Source organism: Colossoma macropomum, unplaced genomic scaffold (assembly GCF_904425465.1).
Source record: "Colossoma macropomum unplaced genomic scaffold, Colossoma_macropomum, whole genome shotgun sequence".
Lineage (NCBI taxonomy): Eukaryota > Metazoa > Chordata > Actinopteri > Characiformes > Serrasalmidae > Colossoma > Colossoma macropomum.
This window is the reverse complement of record NW_023494802.1, coordinates 11,356,732-11,378,604: the sequence shown is the minus strand read 5'-3', so window position 1 is coordinate 11,378,604 and position 21,873 is coordinate 11,356,732. Positions and strand designations below refer to the sequence as shown.

Sequence of the window (21,873 nt, the reverse complement as noted above, 5' to 3'; positions counted from 1 at the left end):
TATAGCATGAAAAAAAAGTGGAAAGTGGTCTGTAACACATGTTGGGAACAAAACCTTTCAATTCCTCCACCAAGAAATGTAGTTTTTTTAAAGGATGCTATTGTTGCCATAGAGGAAAAGACCCTCATCACTGAATACTGCAGTCATTTCATGAGCATTTTTCATATTTTCTTATTTAATAATGACAATATCACAATATAACAGGCTTTAGTGCAGAGACCTTTGCTCTATATGTGTTACTTTGCTAAACAAATTACCCCTGAAAGGCTAATGTTAACTTGTGGTTGTCTATGTGATATCTTCTTGTTGTGTTAGCCTCAAGCTAACAATGCCACACATTCATTTTCTCTACATTAAGGCAGATCTACCAAAAACATGGACATTTGAAGCATGTAAGACAATCGAGCCTCATATTCTGTACTTTTTATGTTGTGTTTTACAGTGAATCCTGCAGTAAACACTTCAGTTCACAGCATAACACTGAATATTATTGAGGGAACAGTTTAGCCTGCTAGCTTTCAGCCTAGCTTTTAAGAAATAAGTTGTCAGCCTCTCAGTTTCTTCCTTCATCTATACCCTCAGTTGTCTTGAATCTTGAACTGACCCTGATATCACAAAACTGCATGTAGTGCAGCATGATGGAAAGTGGAGTAAAATAAGTCATGTGATACACAGCATATCGCTGTTGTCAGAAGAAAACCTTGTATCTCCATTTTTGCCATTTTTCAGTTTTTGACATAATTTGAACCCACCTGTTGCCTTTTACATTGTGTGTAAATTTCATGAGAAAGGACTAAAAGAAATGACCCAAAATGACTTGGAAAAAAAGTCTGGTTCCATTGACTTACATAGAAAGTAAAGAAGGTTTTTCCTTCTCCTGTAAAGTTACCATGTTAGAGCTACAAGGTTTTCTTCTGACAACAGTGATACGTAGTTAACAGAAGAACATTGGGCCTCATTCACTAATATATCCGAAGTTTTTTCTTAAATTTGTTCTTGAGAAAGATCCTAAGAAAAAGTCTGCATCAGATTCAAGGCATGGTATAAAACTGCAGAACTGTTCACACCTTTGTGCTCGAGTGTGTGTAGATTCTGTTCTGACCTAAGAAAAAAATCCCAAACAAGAAAACATTGGTGAACATTACAAACTTCGTGAAAACTGTGTAAGTTGGGTTTTTGAGGAAGAAATTTTTTCTTAAGGACGATTGATGAATGAGGCCCAGTGGGTTCTAGCTATTACCTGAAGATAAGCCAGTTTCTATTATGTTGGCTGTTTGGAAGTATTTCAGTTTCGGGAGTATTTCAGTTAAAAAGAGCTAATTTCAAAGCTTTGTAAATAAATATATTGGTGTTGGTATCAGCCAATATTCAAGTCTTCAGTAGTGGTATTGGAAAACATTAAGGTTTAGTGCCATCTCCAAGGCATACACTGTCTAAAAGTTGGTAAGTAGGAGTTCAACATGGCAAGAAGCCAAGAATTCATCCCAGAAATTAGAGAAGAGGAGCAGTCGTTCCCTAACGTCCTGCAGCATCTCTAGGTTTTTCAAGGTTACGGCTGCTGTAGTTCTTCAAAAGCAAAAGGCAGTAAGAAAAAAGGGTAGAAGCAGCAAGAGTTGTGAAAGTAATGATGAGGGGAGAGAATTTGGCGAGAGAACAGCCAGGTCTGTGTTTCTCCCCCCTGCTCTCCCTCTCCCACCTGTGTGCTGCAGGTTGGCAGAAGATCAGAGAAGAGCCTGGCAGACTGGAGCTCCTGGACAGCCCTGAGTCTCCTCCTCCCTCAGCCTGCAGAGGCCCAGGCCACATCAATACCACCCATCAGCACTCACTGCAGAGTGGCATCAACAGGACATTTTCAAATCCCCCAAAAATGTATGTAATTTATCACAGTATCATATTACCAGCAACTGGTATCATTCAAAAGTTTGGAATCACTGTTTTCGAGAAAGGGGAAGTCCACCGACTTAAAACTTTCAGTGTAAATAAATTACATCTTTAATAAAAATGTAAACAAAGTGGTTGAGTTGTTTGAGTAATAATGAGTGAGAACTGTTCTCAGTGGTGGTAACACACAATGGTTACAAATATGTTACATTATATTACAAAAATCACTTTTTGTTGCAACTTTGACAAAATTATTTAAAATCCTTTAATGGTGAAATGGTGTTTTAAGGCAAAATAGTTCCCAATTTTTTAATACATTTTTTTACCACTATTTTTCCATCATCAACATTACATACAAAAACTCAGGAGGGCATGTGTAGGTTCAGTTCACTGGTCATTTTGGATAGTAAATGAAATGGCTATTTTTGTGTTGTAGACATCATGACCCCTGGTTCCTATCAACACCACTGTAAAGAAATTAGACAGTAAGGTTCTCTACAATTTCACATCAAGCCACTCTAAATGACTTGGCCTACATCTCAGTGATTGAGTAATGCAGAAATTTTGAAAAAAAATCTATGAATTGTCTTGTAATATAAAGCCAATTTTTGGAGGTACATGATTAAAATGATTATGATACGACTCTACAACTTTACAGGAAGCCATAAAAAAATTCAAACATCTTAGATGTGTCCAGAATTATGAATAGAACTCTGGCCTATTTCTTGACTGAGAAAGCTTTATAAAAATGAGAATATTATGAGTCATAATAAAATTAAAATCCACAAGGCCTCACGTTTGATCAAATCTCGAGGCTGATGACACTAATATTGTAATTATCTATTAACAGTAATTGCTTGATATAATCATTTTATAACTTCTAGATGTTGTCAAATCGAGTTAAATATCTAAAAATACATTCCGGTGGCTATCTTACAGTATTTCAACTGCACTGTTTAAGGTATTATTTTATAAAATAGCAGCAATTACAAACATGACAGGTCCCTCCAAACTTTTGAAAGGTCGTGCTCATATCTGAGCAACCAGCTTGGTCATGTGGCTCACACTGAGGCGCTGGCAACTTATGTTCTTAACTAGAACCAGGCTGGTCAGCTAGCTAACAGGCTAAAAGAGCCAAGAGCCTAAACAATTCCATCAATAATGTCACAGGCATGAATTAAAGTACTTACGGTATGATAAACTGTAAAATGGCAGTATAAAAATGTCACCCGTATGGATTACACGCTTTAAATATCCGTGTTTCAATCAGAAACAGCATCAAACCCAGGCTGAATCCCAAACGGCTCCGTAATCCCTAAATAGCGTGCTAGATTTGAACGTTTAGATATTCTAGTTTCTACAGCCAAATAGTGTATCATTTATCGAGTACGGAAGTGGTTGAGTCCAAAATGACTTTTTTTTTTTAGGTAATATTTTGCTCTATTTAAATTCCTACATAGTGCACTATGTAGGGAGCAGGGAGCCATTTGAGATTCAGCCCTAGCATGAGAAGAGCGGTGCCGCTGGATTGGTGCTAAATAAGACTTGTGGTGGTGATTTGGTGACTAAAAAGTTCTTATAAAGCAAAAGTTTTTGCATTAAACAGTGCTGTGTTTTTAAATGTTCATTGTTACACAACAAAAAGTAAAACAAAATGAAAAGACTGCAATATACAGTGATGGGCGACCGAACGTTTTTCTCCTTATTCAGTGGTCCATGGTTGCTTGGCAACGATACAATACTCTGAATGAACTACATTTCTTGCTGGAATACTTGTTTATGTTGATTATTATTAATAATAACTGATTTTTTGAAAAACTGTGTATTATCATATTTTACATTGGCCGCTGTTTTATAAAAGCAATTTTTCTAAAACGTTTAAATCATTTTTAAATCACGCAATGAAATGAAAAACAACAGTGGAGGTTTTGTTCCAGCAGCATCGTGCATTCCTTTATCACAGGGATAAAATCGCAGTGATGCACAGCCTCTAATTGCTAATTGCTTTAGTATAGCACAGTGGTGTGTTGTCGCTGTTGAGCAAAAACCTTGAAAATCTCGAAAATGGTAACTTTTCAGGATAAGTTTCAAAAGTTAATGTAAAAAATTTTTATTCCAGGCAATTCTGGGCCATTTCTATTGGTTCATTCATCATGATTTTTACACAATATAAAGGCAGGAGGCATTTTTAAAATCACACAAAGAACTGAAAAACAATAGTGAAGGTTTTGTTCCGACAGCGACGAAACGCAGCAGTACATTCTTTAACAAATACAGGGCTTTGCATTATTACTTTAGTGTGCTACAGTGTACAATAATTTACTATAGTAAACACTGTAGTATTATTTTTCATATAATGTCAATGGCAGTACATTACATTTATATTTTGCAAAGGCATTAGAATATCACTATCTGAAATATTTACATTCAGATGAAGTTCCTGCACTCTTTGTTGAAACTGTCCAAGCTTTTGACGTATGGGACAGCCTGAAAGACCATGAACTGAGTTTGTCAAACAAAGAAAAAACACTGAAAATGAATAGAGAGAAAAAAAATACTACCTAAAGATAAATTCAGTCATCTGCTAGCTGGATTTATATAGTACTCTATGAAAGGAAGTCGATTCCACCAGCCAAGTATAACATCTGTATAATTCTAAAAAGTGTGTTTAAACAGAGCCAAGTTGCTCACTCAAAGCGCCTCTGGTGCTCATCCACCAAGTGATATATTAAGAATTCACAGAAGTGCCACAACAATGACGTTTCAAACACAGAGACTATATTCTGACTGATCAAATGAGATATATAGACATAACCACAAAATCGGAGGCCACGTACATATTTCACAATATATTGTTAAGACAATATATCATACAATGTTGACAGAGAAATGGTGTAAAAAAATGAACAAAAGTTTTACTCTGAAACTGGATCCATACCTATTAAATCATGTGTTTCGTTTTGAAATACAGAAACTTTAATCCTGAACTCAGGTGTCTGGTTGACTGCTCCCAGCTGAACTGTGCAAAAGCCAAATAACCTTCAGTTTTTTAATCACATGATGAATATCTGCATCTCGACAAACAGGATGTCCAGTCCCTGGTTGCATTACTGGTTTATTGAGGTCCTCAGTCTTGGTCAGAAAGCTCCAGGTCTTCCACCACGTCCTCATCTCCCTCTGCTAGCTCCTGCAGATCCAATCCAGAAACCTGCTTCGGTGCTTTTCCTTTAGAAGTAGAAGCCTTTGCCTCACTGCCATCTGTAAAGAAAACAGAAATAAGCTGGAAAGCTGTAGTAACTGAATGACAGGGATAGTCTTACTTGGCAGCAAATAACATTTCACTGGCATTAAAATCCAGGATTGATGCATTTAAAAACAAATACAAGACTTTACATCGAAACTCCACTGATGTTTCAAAATCTCTGTTCAAATCGCTACAATGTAAACAAAGTTGTTTGATGCAAACTGTACTGTTCTAGAGATACTTGGTGAGACAGAATTGTGATGGGAACCAGAAGTCTGAAGTATTTTATTAACTCTAAAAGCTAAATCACAGAACGCTATTACATGAAATGGTTAAGAATATGCTGCCTGATGCCTGAGACACTGTTTTACAATAGTTTTCTGATAAGCTTTTGATATTAAAATGTAGAGAGATACACGTACAGCGCTGAAAAGCAGAACAGAACATTTTTTTTGTATATATTTAACACTATTTTACCATTATCAACATAGAAATATATATAATCAGAAGACGTATGTAGGTTCACTGGTCACTTTAGGCCACATTTTATGTTTTATATTTTTCCCCAATATGTTAAATTCAGCAAATAAACAGTAACTGTGCAGTAAAATGTGCTGTAGTGTTCTCTGTAGAGCAGGGGCGTCCAATCTCACCCACAAAGGGCCGGTGTGGCTGCAGGTTTTCTCTCCAACAAAGCAGGAGGTCACCTGATGAAATGTTTGAAGACGAAGACTGACTGATTTAAACACGTAGAATCAGGTGGGCTTTCGCTTGTTTGGAGTGAAAACCTGCAGCCACACCGGCCCTGTGTGGGTAAGACTGGACTGCCATGTGTTAACTTATGCTCTCTTAGAAATGCAGTATATGCATAGCATGTCATAGCTTGGTACCCTTCTCAATTTTCAATCATCTACCTCCACACCGACCTCTTTTTTGCTTGCACGATCTTTTCAGTGTGTTTAACTATCAATTCGACAGTCCTCTAACTCTTCATCAATGGTCAGTTCCTGACCATAGGACTGCTGCTGGCTAGATATTTGTTCTGAAGTAGTTTAATACCAAGCAGTGTTAAATGCGTCAAGAAAATGCATGTCGTACTGTGAACCATAGCTCAGAAGCCTGCTTTCAATTTCTCTAATAAGTTCTATTAACGCTTTTTCTTTCCCTTGTTTGTAGTCACGCTAGACTTTCAACAGTTCTGCATCCTCGAGCTCTTCATCAATGCAGACTGTTCTGAAGTAGTTTAATATACATGCTGAGTCTTTTCAACTCTGTCTTCAGGTATCAGCTTAGAATTAAATACCTCCAACTGCAAAAAATAAGACACGTCAAGAGCTTAATTTTTTAAAAAAATCTATTTCATGACTTCATAAGATTTTTCTAGGATCTGCAGGAACCCTGCAGAACATCAGATGTTCACTAATGTAATGTCCAACAGTGTGCGGTCTAATAAATGTAATATGAGGTCTCAGCATACTACAATAGAGGCAAGCTTGGACAGTTAACTCAGTAACTGAGCTATACCTTTCGTGTCTTCACTCAAATTTAGACCTCATACTGCAATCAGATTTAGTAAGGTACCTGCTCCAAAACGTCAACATCTCTGATTATTCACACTGCATCTGATAACAAAAGGCGAACAACACTGAACTGGAGACTCTGCCTTCTCTCCAGTCTTGGAGCTGTGAAGCTTTAAGGTGCAGCTTTTTCAAACCCTGGCAGGAATGAAAGGCTTCTCCCACTAATACTGTATAAAAGTTCCAGGAGAAGCCCTGAGCCTGAACGGAGAGATGTTCCAGAGGGAATTGCACTCGTCTGTGAAGGACTTTGTATTCCCCATCACAGGGCTGCACACACGCATACTGTACTCCTCAAAACAAAAGGTATTTCCACTTTAACAGTCAGACTAGGCGCGCTGCTGTTCGAACGGGAAGACGCTGGCAGTCGTACTTGGTGATAAACAAAAACCAAAATACTGACCTGAGTCTCCCTCTACCTCTGAAGCATCATCGTCATCATCGTCGTCATCACTCAGGTCTGAGAGGTCTTCAAGGCCTTCAACGTCATCGTCGTCCTCATCTGTGGAACAAAAAGCAGAATAACTTTGTGGAACAATTATGAAGAACAATGTTTATATATCCAATACCACACATTTACAAGATGCTGCGAAACAGCAAAACAGACGTCCAAGCCATAGACGTGTATGTGTTAATTCTAATATATCTGCTAGATGACCAGATGTCTTAACTACTGATGAAGAACATTTCTGATAGAAGTGGGCTGTTTTCAATTTGTCCATGGAGAAAGCTAGACTCTGAAATACCAACCAGAATTAATCAACAATAAGTATTCTCTTTTGAATTTATGTTCGGAAGCCTTGGTCTTGCACACAGACTGGCCATTAGAGACTTTGGTGGCGCTTTACTTGAAGGCTACATGCATTGGGACTTCACAACACATTCATAAGCATTGAATAACACGTTTAGAAAGCAATACATGAATATTTATGAACAGCTGATGCCAGTGACATAAGTTGGTTTATGAAGTAAATGACACAAAATAAAGTGACAGACATTTGTTCTATTTGTAACACAGTTATAAAGCATCTTTCTCATGTAATAGAACTTAAAGGCAAAGGTCTAGTAAAAACATCATACACAAGTTTCTGATGACCCTGACTTCAGTGGCAATTTTCTAACATACACATAAAAAAAAAAATATTTTCTATACGTCTACTTGAGCACAAAAGTTCTGAAGTGTCTGCTTTCAAACGTAATCGACCTGTTACATGGCCAGGGCCGCCGGTGGGCCCAAAGTTCTATTACACACTTCTATAACTTAAAAATAGCTCAGTTTGCATTGAAGTCCATATAGTTACTGAATGATAAGCCTTAGTTTGTAATAAGGGTGGGATCTGAAGGGGTTAAGCATCAAAAGTAAAAAGTTATTATGGATATTTTGGTGAACAATGTCTAATCAGGAGACCTGTGAGGCTGCAGACATGCAAAACAGGGTTAGCTGTTCATGTCTGCAGCCCACACAGGTCTCCTTAATAGAAACTGAATTTCTGCACTTTAACTCCAGTAGAAATATATAGAACTCATAATATGGTGCTGTTAACTATGTCACGATGTTCTGTTACTTGGGAATGAAGTGCCTTTCACTTTAGTTTAAGAGCAGTATTATGTCTCTTACCTCAGAAAAATTCTAATGTCATCTTGTGATTACAGGCATAAGCTGATCAGATATACTCAAGGGCTGCTTTATTAATATGTTATTTGATGGTTATGCATGTGTTACGTAAATCTATATAGACAGGCTTCACGTGAAGTGCTAACAAGGTACTCAGTCTGCAAAACACTGTTCTATACCTTTAATAACTTGAACTTGGCACATTAGCAGGAAAAGATGCTTTATTTACCCCCAAAAAAGAAAAAACTAAAAAAATACTGTACTGCTGTAAAACTACTGTCGAGGCACTCACTTGTTTATTTACAGTCATATACAAATTTTTGAACACCACTGGACAAATTACATGTTTTGTTGATAATCTAAGTGAAAATAAGAAATTAAGAAAATAAAAAACAAATTTAAATACTTTTTAGTGCACCAATTTCATTTATTTTCTGAGTTTAACATATTGGAAAAAATAAAACATAAAATGTAAAATGCACCATACCTTTTGCACATGCGACATTGTTTTTTTTTTCCCCCAATATGTTTCACTTAGCAAATAAACAGTAATTGTGCACTAACTGTGCAGAAATAGAGGACAACTAGTGCATACAGCAAATCCTGACAAAAAGCCCATAATGCAATATAACACTTGAGCCATGATACAAATATAATGAAATTTTTGAAGATTGGTATTATGCTAAATACTGCCATATGATATTACGGTATATTGTAATTTGTTATTTTTGACAGCAATTTTTTCCTCCAAAAGAAAGCAATCTGTTCTATATACTGAAGTTCATACTTCTTGGCTGACTTCCTCCTACTAACGCCATCACTGAGGGAAACACTTCACCAGCAAGAAAGAAAAAAGCTTTCTACGAAGTCAACTAAGAACACAATGGATTTTGTTGTCCTTTTAAGTGCATCAATTAAAAAATTATTAATATTTAAGTGTGAATGTTTTAACACCCAGAATTATCATGGTGATATATCGATTTTCTCCACCATCCCTAGTGTGCGAGCAAGAGAGCAGGCGAGAGAGCAAGAGACAGAGCGAGCGAGAGAACATTTCTGAGCTTTGAAGTGGGATTTGATTAGCCGCTGCCTGGGAGGTGAGTGTAGCCCAGACGCTCCCTCCCCCCTAATTACCCAGCAGCACCCAGGAGCCAGAGAGCGCAGAGGCGAGGTAAGGCGAGGTGGGCCAGTCTCCAGCCAGAGGAGAAAAGCGCACGGCTGAGCACCACGTGTGCGCCGCTGAACGAGCACACCCATGCATCTTAATAACACAGGCACGGCTGTCTGACCTACACGTGGACTGCATGAGTTCAGCGAAGGTACAAAAGTTCAGGAGCAAACAAAGTTTAGGATTTTCATGGGACAAGAAGCTTAACACAGCAAAACACCCAGCTAAGAAATGTTTCAGAAAACTGTATGAATGCTCTTCGCAAAGAGTGTACTTCTGAACAGACACACAAACTGGATCAACAGTGATCAAAATAGAGCTTAATCAAAAAAATTAATCAACAGCTGGTTTTAAAAAAAGCTGACCAACACATCAGCTACTTAAAGTGCTCTATAGTGATCAATATGTTTATATGATACAAAACAAATTGGAATACTCTTAAGCGTATGGGATGATGAGGCTTCTGTTGTCTGGAAAAAAATAAAAAATAAATAAAAAAAATTAAAAAACAACCAAATGGCTCATTGTCAAGGCTACCGATTACAATTCCAAGGCCCAATCCAATTTCTTGTTTTTACCCATACCCCGTGTTTTCAAGCATCATCTTGCCCCTTGAAACTGAGTTCCAATGGGTAGTGGTTGAAATCTTCCCCTACAAAATGGGAGAACCTTTAAATAAAAAAAGAATATTACTTCATTAACAGGCTGTTATCAGTGCTCTGTAGGTGACCCTGCCAGTCTGACAGAAGAGGAGGGTAAAGTTCAGCGACCTCACTGCTGGTCTTTAGTTACATTTAGGGAATCACATGCCTTCAAAGAGGGGGATGCGATAATTATTTGTCATCACCCACCCCTAATTATTTGGTGATACAAAGCTGAAGTCAGCTATTCTCCAGCTTATCTTATTCGAGTTTTCCCATTCCACCTTAACTGGAGCAGCAGTTACATTCTGGCGCTTCAGGCGTCGGTACTGCTGCACTATTTAAGGAGGAACGGGGAAATTAGCTACCATGACATTAGCATATTATTAGCGATTTTTTGTTTGTTAAAAAGAAAAGGACCATAATACATGGAAACGTAATTAAATTAAGATATTACAGTGGTTATCATAACTTTTAACAGAGAAAATACATTTGTGGGTTTGGGCAGCCATCTTGCCGTTTAGAGTGTGCCTCAGAAAAATCTCTGTTTAGAGGGCCATGAAGTCCTAAAACTTCGCCCTATCCCTCAATCTCAACAAAATCGGGACACCCTACCCCTAGACGTGAATGCGCAAAACGGAGGGCTAAGGGCTAAGTGGTAGGGGAAGGGGTGAAATGGGATTGGGCCCCAAGTGATGGGAATCAGTGGAGTTAACCGCAAACAATGTTCTCAGTTTTTGATTCTGAAAATCAAGAGGTAAGTTGCTTTTACACTACTTTATTACACTGAGCGTATCAAAATATTGATACATATCGTGCATTAAAAAAAATCTCAGTATTGTCATGGTATTTGTCCTATACTGCCAATCCCTACTTGCACGAGACCTTCAACAATTCCCCCGAAAATACTGCGTGGGTTCATAGGTAACAGAAGCTGACACCTCAAGAAAACAAAGTTGCTTGATTATAGTCAGCAAAACGTCTGCAAAGTTTCTGCAGTTCTTCTGTCTTACAAAGTTCTCATGTTTAGCAAGTGTCACTTATACAGGACTCTAAGGGCACACCACTCAAGAGAAACAGCAAAAACTGCCCCTTGAGTGTGCATGGCTGCTACTGCGCAAAAGCATGGCAGCAAGATCAGCAGTGAGGCTTCTGTTTTCACCATAGATACATACACATATTGACTGTACGCCATATTCTGTCACAAACTGTCCATTTTACTTTGTTTTCCACTTTGTCCAAAGCCAGTCTACGGATGAGTGCAATGTGGAAGGATGTATTTTTCCTACATGCTGTCTAGACGTGTGCTTGTGGGTGCGGACAAACATGTACGTCACTGTGTGGAACCGGGTCCAAAGCTTTGGAGTCGACTCTCAATTCTCAAATGCCTTTTTGATTGATTCCTAGCCCTACAGACAGACCTTTGAACGATCTCTCTCCTATGAGAGGGCAAACTGAGAGAAAATGTCAGAAGGCATAACTTTCATTAGGCAATTAATCAAACAATAATCTACACTGTTTGCTGATATAAATAATTGCTATTTGCTGCTTTACATAAGACAACTCAACAATACCCGCTAGCCTGTCTGAGCTACACTCCGGTAAACAAAGTAGGTGGAACAAACAAAACTTGCTGAAACTGAACAAGAAAAAAAAAAAAATAAATGCGTATAAGCCTCCCCCTTAAAATCAAAGGGCTGAGCTTCATCCCTAGGGAAAAGGAGCTTATAACCATGCACAAACCAAAGCCCAGCTCACTCACGCACTCCTGGCTTCAGCTCAAAATGACCTTTCTGAACATAAACAATAGCGGAACGAGCCGAGCCTCGAGCACAGAGCCAGAAGTGGTGCTGACCTGGCTTACGGTGGAAGAATGTAAATATTGAGACAGTATATGAATGTGTGTGGAGTCCTTAAATAGCGCCTCATTCTATCCCCTCCACTCTCAGGACTTTGACGGCGTCCTCCTTTCGCCTCTCTCCTCCGCCTCCGTGCTTTTGCAGCTTCGCTCTGCTCCAGCCTCCGCGCTGGCAGTCAGCAGCAGCTCCTGCAGCGGTGCCAGCCGCTCTCTCCAGGAGACCCCACACGCTTTAATTGTTGTCAGAGGCCCCAGTGGAAAGCTTTCTCACACAGCATTGCTCTCCTCTCTCTGATCTCCCCCGACCACTCACACCATGCAGACAGGCGTTGTAACACTGACCAGTCCGATACAAGGACCTTATTTACCCTTAAAACTAAGCTCAGAATGCCATTATAGCCTACAGTACAATGTTAGAAATGAAGGTTCTATGTAGGTACATTTCTTGTTCAGTTTTTAGGTGAAAGGTACGTATTTGTCGCTTTTCAAAACCTAACAATTTAAAGCACAACAATAAAATAAAAAGCCTGGAGACGAGACGGGGTGTGGAGTCAATACAACTTAGAAAATATAATTGGATTATGGTGCAATTATGTTCCCTGACTAAAGGCACTGAGATGTACCCTAGAGGGTACCATCCCAGTGACAGGAGGGGTACTGCCCCAGTGACAGGAGGGGTACTGCCCCAGTGACAGGAGGGGTACTGCCCCAGTGACAGGAGGGGTACTGCCCCAGTGACAGTTTAGTACCTTTTTCCTGAGAGTGTAGGATGCAGAAAATCATTTCTTCAGTTTAAGTGGATTAACGCTGCTCATGATCATATGTCATTTTTCATGAGACAACCGATTAAAAAGGAGGTTGGACAAAACTGAACCAGAGTGCTCACATGGAGCTGAACAGTTTGACAGTTTTGTTTACATTCGTGATTAAAAATATTCAGCTAGAAGATATTTATAAAGATATTCACTGGCATATATAACATACCAACCTCTACACTGATCACTGAGGTTTGTAAACAGACGACGAGAAGCCTCACTGCCGCAGCTTGGTGAGTAGTTTACTTTATTGTAGAAATACAGTGTGTGTCTCTATCCTTGGTTGTGGTGTTCAAGACACCTGCTAACACTGCTAATCTTTACATGCGCTGAGAAGGAAGAACAACACCTGCTGTACTTTTTCTCCCTGTCTTTCACGTCCAAAAAAGAAGCGCAATAAGTGCTGGTCTACACCAGGGGTCGGCAACCCAATAGTTAAGAAGAGCCATTTTGTCCATTTAACGAAAATTAAACCACATTTGGAGCCACAACATTTTATGTCCATTTTACCATCTTGCCTGTAAGTATGTCTCAGTATGCGCTGATGTGCTCATAAGTTAAAAAAAATAATAATACAAAGGAAAATGCAGCCTTACTTTGCTCTGCTTTAAGCTTTAGCTCAGCCATAGCTGCTTTTCTCGCATCTCCAACAGGAAACCTTTCCGCAAAAGCAGAACAGTTTCTTGTAAAACATCTCAACTTTTTACGAGGCTGAATTCAGCTGCTTATTCACCAGCTTCTTGTTCGAATTTTCCCGTTCCAACTTAAATGGTGCCTGAGGTGCCAGAATGTAACTGATGCACCATTTAAGATGGAACGGGAGAATTCGAACAGACACTCAAACTTCTGGCGAACGAGAAGCTGACTTCAGCTTCGTGACTTTTTAGTGTTTGACAGTTTCTCCTCGCAGATTAAAGGTATCGGGAAACCAACTGGAGTGCTTATAAACACAAGTAAATCAATTTGTCTTCAAATTATCGATCTTGCCGTTCTGTTAGCTACTACCTATGCGAGATCTCGATTGTCTTCATTTCTATGTGACCAGCAGTCTGTGTGCCTTCAGGGTTAAAGGGTGAATTATCAGTTATACATTAACTCCAGCATTTAAGAACATTTATTGTTAGAACCATCAGCAGAGTTTCATTTTACTGCAAAGGAGGATTAATTTATCTATACCTAAAAATCTATTTCTGCTGTGGAGCCGTAACAGGGCAGTAAAAGAGCCGCACGCTGCTGACCCTGGGCCTATACATTTAGTGTGAAGACGTGGACTTTTTGCAGAATCTGTTCCACCTTCTGGCCCCAGCCTTGCTATACTATATAAATGTAATTATGCAATTATATTCTTGCATCATGTAATCTACATTCGTTTACACAGACCTCTGAAGCCATTTGTGATTCTGTATTCGCTGCCAATAGGAAGCCCAGGTCTAAGCAGTGTTTCTCTGTAGAAATAAATACATGACGTGTTTGAAACTCGTTGTCACAGCTGGTAGTTAAAATGTTTCAAAGCTGATAAGTTTCGCACTGCACCTGTTGATTGACTTCGCAGATTTGGATAACTTTCAAAACTTGTGCCTAACTTGTACTTTAGTTAGCCAGAACCTAACATATTCTGTGGCGGGTATAGCTGTTACCATGCTAGCTAAGCTAAAGCTAACCAGCTCCTCTCTCCTAGTTTGCAGCACTGTTTAACATTTAGCAATTGTTACGACAGACGGGTTGACATTTATTGAATAATGACTCGAAAATCATGCACTTTGTTGACCATGTACGACAAAAGCGACATAGATGCTCTCGTGTCACTCACAATGTCTTATGTACAAAAGCAATATTGGTATTTTGACTCGTTAACAACTTTGTAATTCAGAGGATCCAATAACATTTGGAAGAAAAATGTCTGTATGGTAAAATTTATTGCGTCTGGAACATTTTTGTGGCACGATAGTGGCAATTTTTGAAAACAACTTTCATTTTTCACATAGAGCAAACCAACGTAGAACCAGAGTTTCTAATATGTGCAATGTATCGAACAAAGAATGACAGCAGGACCTCAGAGGTCAATTTTGGGTCGACAGATGTGAGCCTACACCTCAAACATTTTTTAGTGTGTTTTGGTATCAAGAAATGTTAAAAATGTGGTCAAAATGTCGAGGATGGCTTTTCTTATTGCAAAACTAAACAGCACAATAATTATCAAATTAAAATCATAGTAAAATATCTCCTCTCCTGCGAACAACACAGTGATTTTGACAAAGTTCAGAATCCACAATTCGTCTGCATGAAGAACGTTTTATCACTGCATTGCATTATTAAAAGTGTGTATTATGGATTTTTGCAACAATGTCCTGATTGAAGACTTAAATACGTGTGAGACTGTGCGTGTGTGTGCATGCACACGCACGTGTGTGTTCCCTTCAGGTCTGAGAGTTGAGGGTATGGGGGCAGTTAAGCCTCATGCAGAGGGAGCGACCGCTAACATCTTTCCAGTCAACTGTTTTGAATTACAAACCCCCACTGGGATCCAAGCCTGCAAAAAGAAAAACGCTTCCTGCGAAACAGTGCGCGAGAGAGAGAGAGAGAGAGAGAGAGAGAGAGAGAGAGAGAGAGAGAGAGAGAGAGGTTGAGGCAGTCCAGGCGTTTGCAAGCACAATGAATAGCAGATGTTAAAAAAGAAAAAAAAAATCCCGCTGCCTCCCACCTCTACGGGATTTTGTGCGGCTGTCGGACCGTAAGCTGCAGAACTTGGCAAGAGTGGTGTGTGTCCGACACATGACCCAGTGCGGAACTCCGGATTTGGTGGGGTTAAAAAGGAGAAAAGAGGAGAAGGAAGGGCAGACAGCTGGACTGCCCTATACGCATGCCACACACACACACACACACACACACACACACACACACACACACACACACACACGTGAGGCAGCCCACAGAAGAGGCTGGACACATACTGAAAAGGTGGAAAATATTTCTCATGTCTGAGGCTTGACATTGGTAGAATTTCTCTTCTTCCTCTCTTATGTGCCACAAATTACAGAAGAAATATTATATATTAACAGCATTTGAGATTAATGCAGTAAAAAATAATTTTACAGTTTATGTATAAGGTATTTATGACTCACAGCCCAAAAATCTTGCTATACCAGCATATCAAGTCTTTTTCATCTAGAAATTTGCATTTTGGAAGTTTCTGATTAGGAACGTGCTTCATAAAATGCAGTGCAATGGACTACAGCCTCCCAGTGACGACTAGTGGCACTGCAGAGAACGGGAGCACAGTGTCACCACACATCTTTAGCCCACACCTTACACAGGATTCTCCCACTGCAGTGTCACATCTTTTAATGCAGAGGCAAAAAGGTGCCTTGATAAGTAGCCTTAATAAGACTACCTATCAATGTTTTCATCACATTTATTATGCTATGTAAAGATGATCTAACAAAGCCCTAGTTTTAAGCCTTTAGTGTTACAAACTACTATTTTATGGACAGCGATATGTAGTGAAAATAAGTGAACACATCCTCTACAGGGAACAAACTTTACAATTTAATGCACATCTATTTATTTTATATGGGGGAAATATTTAAACATGCCATAACTTTTGCATAGGTCACATTTTGTGCTTTTCTAGTTTAAATTCAGCAAACAAATAGCAATTGTGCATTAAAATGTGCAGAAGTGTGTTGGCTTATGTGTCAACTTAGTTTCACTTTTGCATATGACCTCACTTCACACTTTGATCATTATTTAGATTAAACAAGTCAATAAGCTTTTAGTGATCTGAATTCTTTTCCATGTTTTCCATCTATGTCAGAATGTCTCAGAACCATGGACGGATCTAGACCAGGGCTGTCTAAACTTTCTGTTGTGAGACCAATTTACAATGTTTGTGGTGGGCCGAGTACCAGAAAGACCAAACAATATAGAAATAAAGACGGTAGGCAGGTTTAAATTTGAGTTTTACATAGTTGTGAATAGTATGAAAATACGTTTGTTATCTCTTTGGGTGAGGGGGGGTGGGGTTAGGGTAACATTCATGTGGGCCAAAACAAACATTCTCAAAGGCCAACATTAGGCAGCTCTGATCTACATAAAAGAAAGTTCAGTACTGCGCAAAAGGTTCAGCTACCTGAGAAAATATGAATTATAAAGCAATTTAAGTGGGCAGTAGGGTTTATTTAGTCGAACATTAGATCGAGAAATTTGGAACCGAATGTTGTTCCTCAAATTAGCTTACAAAGTATCAACTACATTTTTCAAAATTTAAAATTCTTGTTACTTTTTATTGTAATCATGTTCATTTGCATCTCCTCTAGTGACACATAGTGTTTGTACAAGCAAAAACACACTTAATGTCAAGATAAACGGTTTTAATCAATGTGCTTAGGTGCCTACGACTTTCACACAGTACAAACTGTACACGTAGATGAAACAAGAGAATATTACCTTTAAGTTTGTGCATTAGGTCATCATCATCTGAATCGCTGTCTGAATCAAAAAGACCTTTGAACTCCTTCTTGTCTTCATTCTTTTCTTGAAGCTTCTTGCGCTTGATTTCAGGGAAGTTCAAGTCTTCCATCTTTAAAAATAGGAATAAGAAAATGAACAAAAAGCATCCAGACATTAGCGAAGGAAACTATACCTGCAAGTTTCCCAAAAAAACTCCTCAAACATCAAACACACAGTTAAGCACTATTTTAGTCATTACTGTTATTTCTTTCGACACTATGTCGTTGTATATGTTTTGCACAGATGGAGTAGCATTTATAGTAATCATTTCTCAAAAGTTAGGATGCTTATACTTTAGTTTCCACCATCAACGTAATGTGGTTAATTTTAGACTTTTGAATATTTAGACTTTTATTTTTTTCCTCTAAAAACCAGTGATGTCCAGCAAACAAAGAGCTAAAACAAAAAAAGTTACAAATATCCTCAAACCACCTTTTAAAGCAAAACGATTTCCACCAGGTTGAAAACTTCATCAATTCTCATTCTTTCTATGAAGAACTAATAACGTTCCTCATACAAATAATTGCTGAAACTTGAGCGCGTGTGGAGCTTAACGAAAGTGTTATGATGGAGGTGGCGGCAGGCGGCTCCAGTGGCACGAGGAGGAGGAAGGAGTAATCAGATCCGGGTGTGGAGCTGCGGATCAAAGCCTGGGCAGCAGCCCTGAGCACTCTAATACTCTTCCTGTAGCCCTCGCTCTCCTCACACACCCGCCCGTCCGCCTCCTCCGCCAATCTGCCGCTTCCCCGACGCCAACACTCCGCCTGGTGTCATCTCCATTATCTCCCTATGGACACGCTCCAACTCCAGCACTCACACACACAGACAGACACTGGTTTTCATACCTTGCCAGGACCTGGGGTCATACATGTCTCATATGTAATTTTACCTACATCTATTTGTAAATAAGAATTTTTCTAATCACCAGCTCTGTAAGAATTTTTTTTGTTTTAGTGGTCATTCAAGTCCTGCAACTGGATTATCTTCTACCCAACCTCCCCAGTCTCCTCAATTTCTCTCTTAGGCATTTTAGATGTACATGAGAAGGAAACCGCAAGGCAGCTGAGGTGTGTTTGGTTAGCTGCTTGTGTGAATACGTCTCTTTAAAGGGGAACACAAAGGCAGTGACACTTTTAAAGAACACTTGGTTGAAAGGACACATCTGTTACTGGTTTTAAGTAGGGCTGCAACAAACTATTAGATAGTTAACCAATATATTATTCGAATATTCAATAAATAATAATACATTTTCAAAAATGGAATTTTTCCATTCGAATAACCAACAAGTTTACCATTTTTATGAACCTGGGCACTTCGGTAGGGAAACAAATGTTTATTAAGCTAAATTCTAGCTTTTCACCAGCAGCACACAGCTGCCAGCACTGCACACTCGACTCAATGTGGACTCATTTGGCACAGCTAGCAGTGCTAGTTGACAGTACGGGTTTTAACTCCAAGTGCAGCTTAGACAAGTTTCCTGTTTCTACCGATTGCTTGCTAGCTAGCCAGTAGGCTCCCAGCTGCTTTTATTACTGAGAATAAACAAAAGCATCTCAGCTAACCAGCTGTCCAGAGCTGTCGGGAAATTATTTAGGCTGCACCGGGTGCTGCTGGGTTTAGAATGCGCTCCGGCATGAAGCGGTTTCCGGCAGTTAAATTATTTTATTTTTTACTTAATTATAATGGTTAAAAAAAGACAAAGATAATGGTTTCTGCTCTTTGCCACCACTCAGCGCCATCCAGAGTCAGATCAGGGTTGGGACTGCTACAAAATAATTCTTTATTACTTACTGATGCCCCCCCATTATCTTGTAGTTACCTTGTAGTTCTATTACCATTCTGTTTTATTAAACAGCAAAAAATACAATTTCTGGAATAGTGTAAAGTAAGTAAATACATAATTAAGCTAAAAACATTTGGCTTTATTCGGGAGGTTTTTTTTAGTTCTTGAAAATGAAATGTCTTTTGTTAATGTTAAAGAATATTTAAATACTCAACAAAATATGTGATAGAGTATTCAAAAACAAAATTATTAGATAGTTGCTGCCCTAGTTTTAAGATTGGAAGAGTTAATGTGGCAGTAGGGTATACATACAGATACACACTCCCTCCCCCACCCCCTGACACAGAAAAATGAATAATTAATAACTTGGATGGCCTGTTATGACTAAAGAAGGTGTGGCATGCTCACTGCTATAGCTTTTGTAAAAAGTATTTTACCGCAGCAGAACCATATGGCTGGTCCCGGCAAGGCAGGTTATCCCTGCGCTTCTATTTTCCCTACATATGTATTTACCAAGGGACGTGAAGCAGTATGTTTGGAAATGGGAAGATTTAAGAGAGTTTTAATAAAGCAGAGCCGATTCACATCATATGGCTTCTTTTTCACAAGCCAGACCAAAAGTGCTGATCCAAGACCTGCTGTCAAAGTCACCAAACCTGATGTCAAAGTCTGCTGTCATTAGAGGTCTGACCGTGTACTCTGTGTTTGGAGCTGCTTTTTGCCTTAACCTGGTATGTGAAATGGGGGTACTTGTTTAGGAGGGCCAGTTTGGAGATACTTACCCTTTCTTTTCCAGAAATCTCCAGCTGAATCTCCTTCTCTCTGAGCTTCTTCCACTGGCTGAAGTACTTCGTTAGAGGAGTTCCTTCCTCCGCTACCTGCTTCTCCCACACAGCCTGCATCACACACGCAAACACACATAAACAGCACGAAACACACAAAAACAGCAAACATCACTACAGAGCTAGCATCAATAAATAATAATAAACAGCAAGACACGGAAGGCTCATTGGGCTGGTGTGGACACTATGAAAGGAAAAGTACAGCATTCATCTCATAGTTTGGAAATAAAAGAGTTTGCTGTAATGCATGAACATTGTTAATTTCAAAACATACCATTCACTCCTCAGTCCACATATGAAAACTAAGCCACAAAAACAGCCCATATTTAGTTCAGTGTTTTCATGATGTCATGAAAACCAATGCATTTACATATATTCATCTATTCAGCACACAGCAGTTTAGTCCCACCCACTCACACTGAGGTTATGAGGAGTGTTTCAGCCTAGACAGCTTTTTGAACGAGGCCCAATACCAGGCAGCCAGTTAGAATAGAGATCATTTGAACACAGCAGTCTTAAAGGCACAGTAACAAAGATACACCGATTAATTCTAAGGAATAAAGAGAACTTGGAAAATCTCGTAAAAATGAATTATGCTTTTTTAGTGCATATATCATACATTATAAATGGAAGTACATAAAAAGTGCAATATAAGTAAAATAAAGCAAATAAAGTAAATAAGATTTGGGCCCTTCATTTTTAAAAATGATATATTTCAAACTATGATTTTGTCTCGATTCTACTCAATGCTAAATTGAACCAGTGATACAAAGACATGAGCAGGACAACTAAATAGTGAGTTTAGGATCATGTAAAGGAGTGTGCGTTTAATTTAAAAAACAAAAAAAAAAGAAAGAAAAAAGAAAGAGAGAGTCAGCAGGGTGGGCGAGAGGATTTTTCTCAGCCTCCCCTTAAAGGTCTTCGTGGAAGATATTGATCAGGTCAAATAAGATTAGCTGACCTCCAAATCCAATAGACCATAATAGATCTGGGCTTCCGTCATCAGTTATCTAAACTTATTTATTACAATTTGCAGTGGTTTGTCGGATAGTGAAAAACGATCAAAGAGTGAAGAGAGTGTAACACGCTCCTCCAGGTCTGAAAACAAACTCAAACGAGGCTGGAATGCTGTGCAGATAACGAGAGGCTCAGTTTTTTTGTAGAGCATTTTCACTGTCAGTATAAGCTCAGCTATCACAAGGTAAAACTACAATGGAATGCACAAACTCCAGCTGTCAGTCAGAATGCATTACGATGACCAAGTCCAGACCTACACTACCATTCAAAAGTTTGAAATCACTGTTCAAATGTTTGGAACCAATGTTTTCGGTAATATGAAACAAGTGTGGTTACATGCACGCGTATAAAATGATTCAAAGAACTAGTCAGACACTATGAAGCTGTAAATGAAAAATTCCTAAATTTTAGATGTGTTCAGAATGCTGAACAGAGCTGCAAAGTGTAAAATGAGTAAGCAAGCTGTATAACAACGAGAATTAAGTTACAATAAAATTAATATCCAGAATTCATCATTACAAATCTCAAGGTAGATAATTTTTTTCTTGAGTAAATAGATAATTACAGCGTTTTATATACCATTTAATTTACCTTTGTTATAGAATACTTGACATATTCAAAGAAATACATATAAAAAAATTGCGATTAGTTTGTAATACTTAAATCCACATTGTACATGTTATTACTGTACAGAAAATAACAAAAATTTTCAGTATGGCAAGTGCTTCCCAACTTTTGAAAGGTAGTGTAAAACTTCAATGATTTCCGGCTGAAATCAATTATCCATTACAGCTGAAATGATCCATTACAGCTCAAATAAACAATGGCCGCTGTAGAGCTGGACCAGCATGCACTTCCAGCGCCGGGCAGGGCGGAGACGGGCCGAAGGTGGCTTTAATTAAATTTCAGCTGTTTGTCGGACA

General features: G+C 38.8%; 1 protein-coding gene across 1 annotated transcript in view; it reads right to left on the bottom strand.

The window, feature by feature from the left end:
• Positions 1-4,830: 4,830 nt before the first annotated feature.
• The window catches only part of noc2l (NOC2-like nucleolar associated transcriptional repressor), a 44,487-nt gene continuing 27,444 nt past the window's right edge, over positions 4,831-21,873 (bottom strand). Inside the window, exons 16-19 of the mRNA XM_036591217.1 lie at positions 19,874-19,987; positions 17,246-17,378; positions 7,106-7,204; positions 4,831-5,139 (exon numbers count right to left, since the gene is read on the bottom strand). Coding sequence (XP_036447110.1) covers positions 5,009-5,139; positions 7,106-7,204; positions 17,246-17,378; positions 19,874-19,987 — 477 coding nt within the window. The 3' untranslated portion in view covers positions 4,831-5,008. The remainder of the gene's footprint in view (positions 5,140-7,105; positions 7,205-17,245; positions 17,379-19,873; positions 19,988-21,873) is intronic.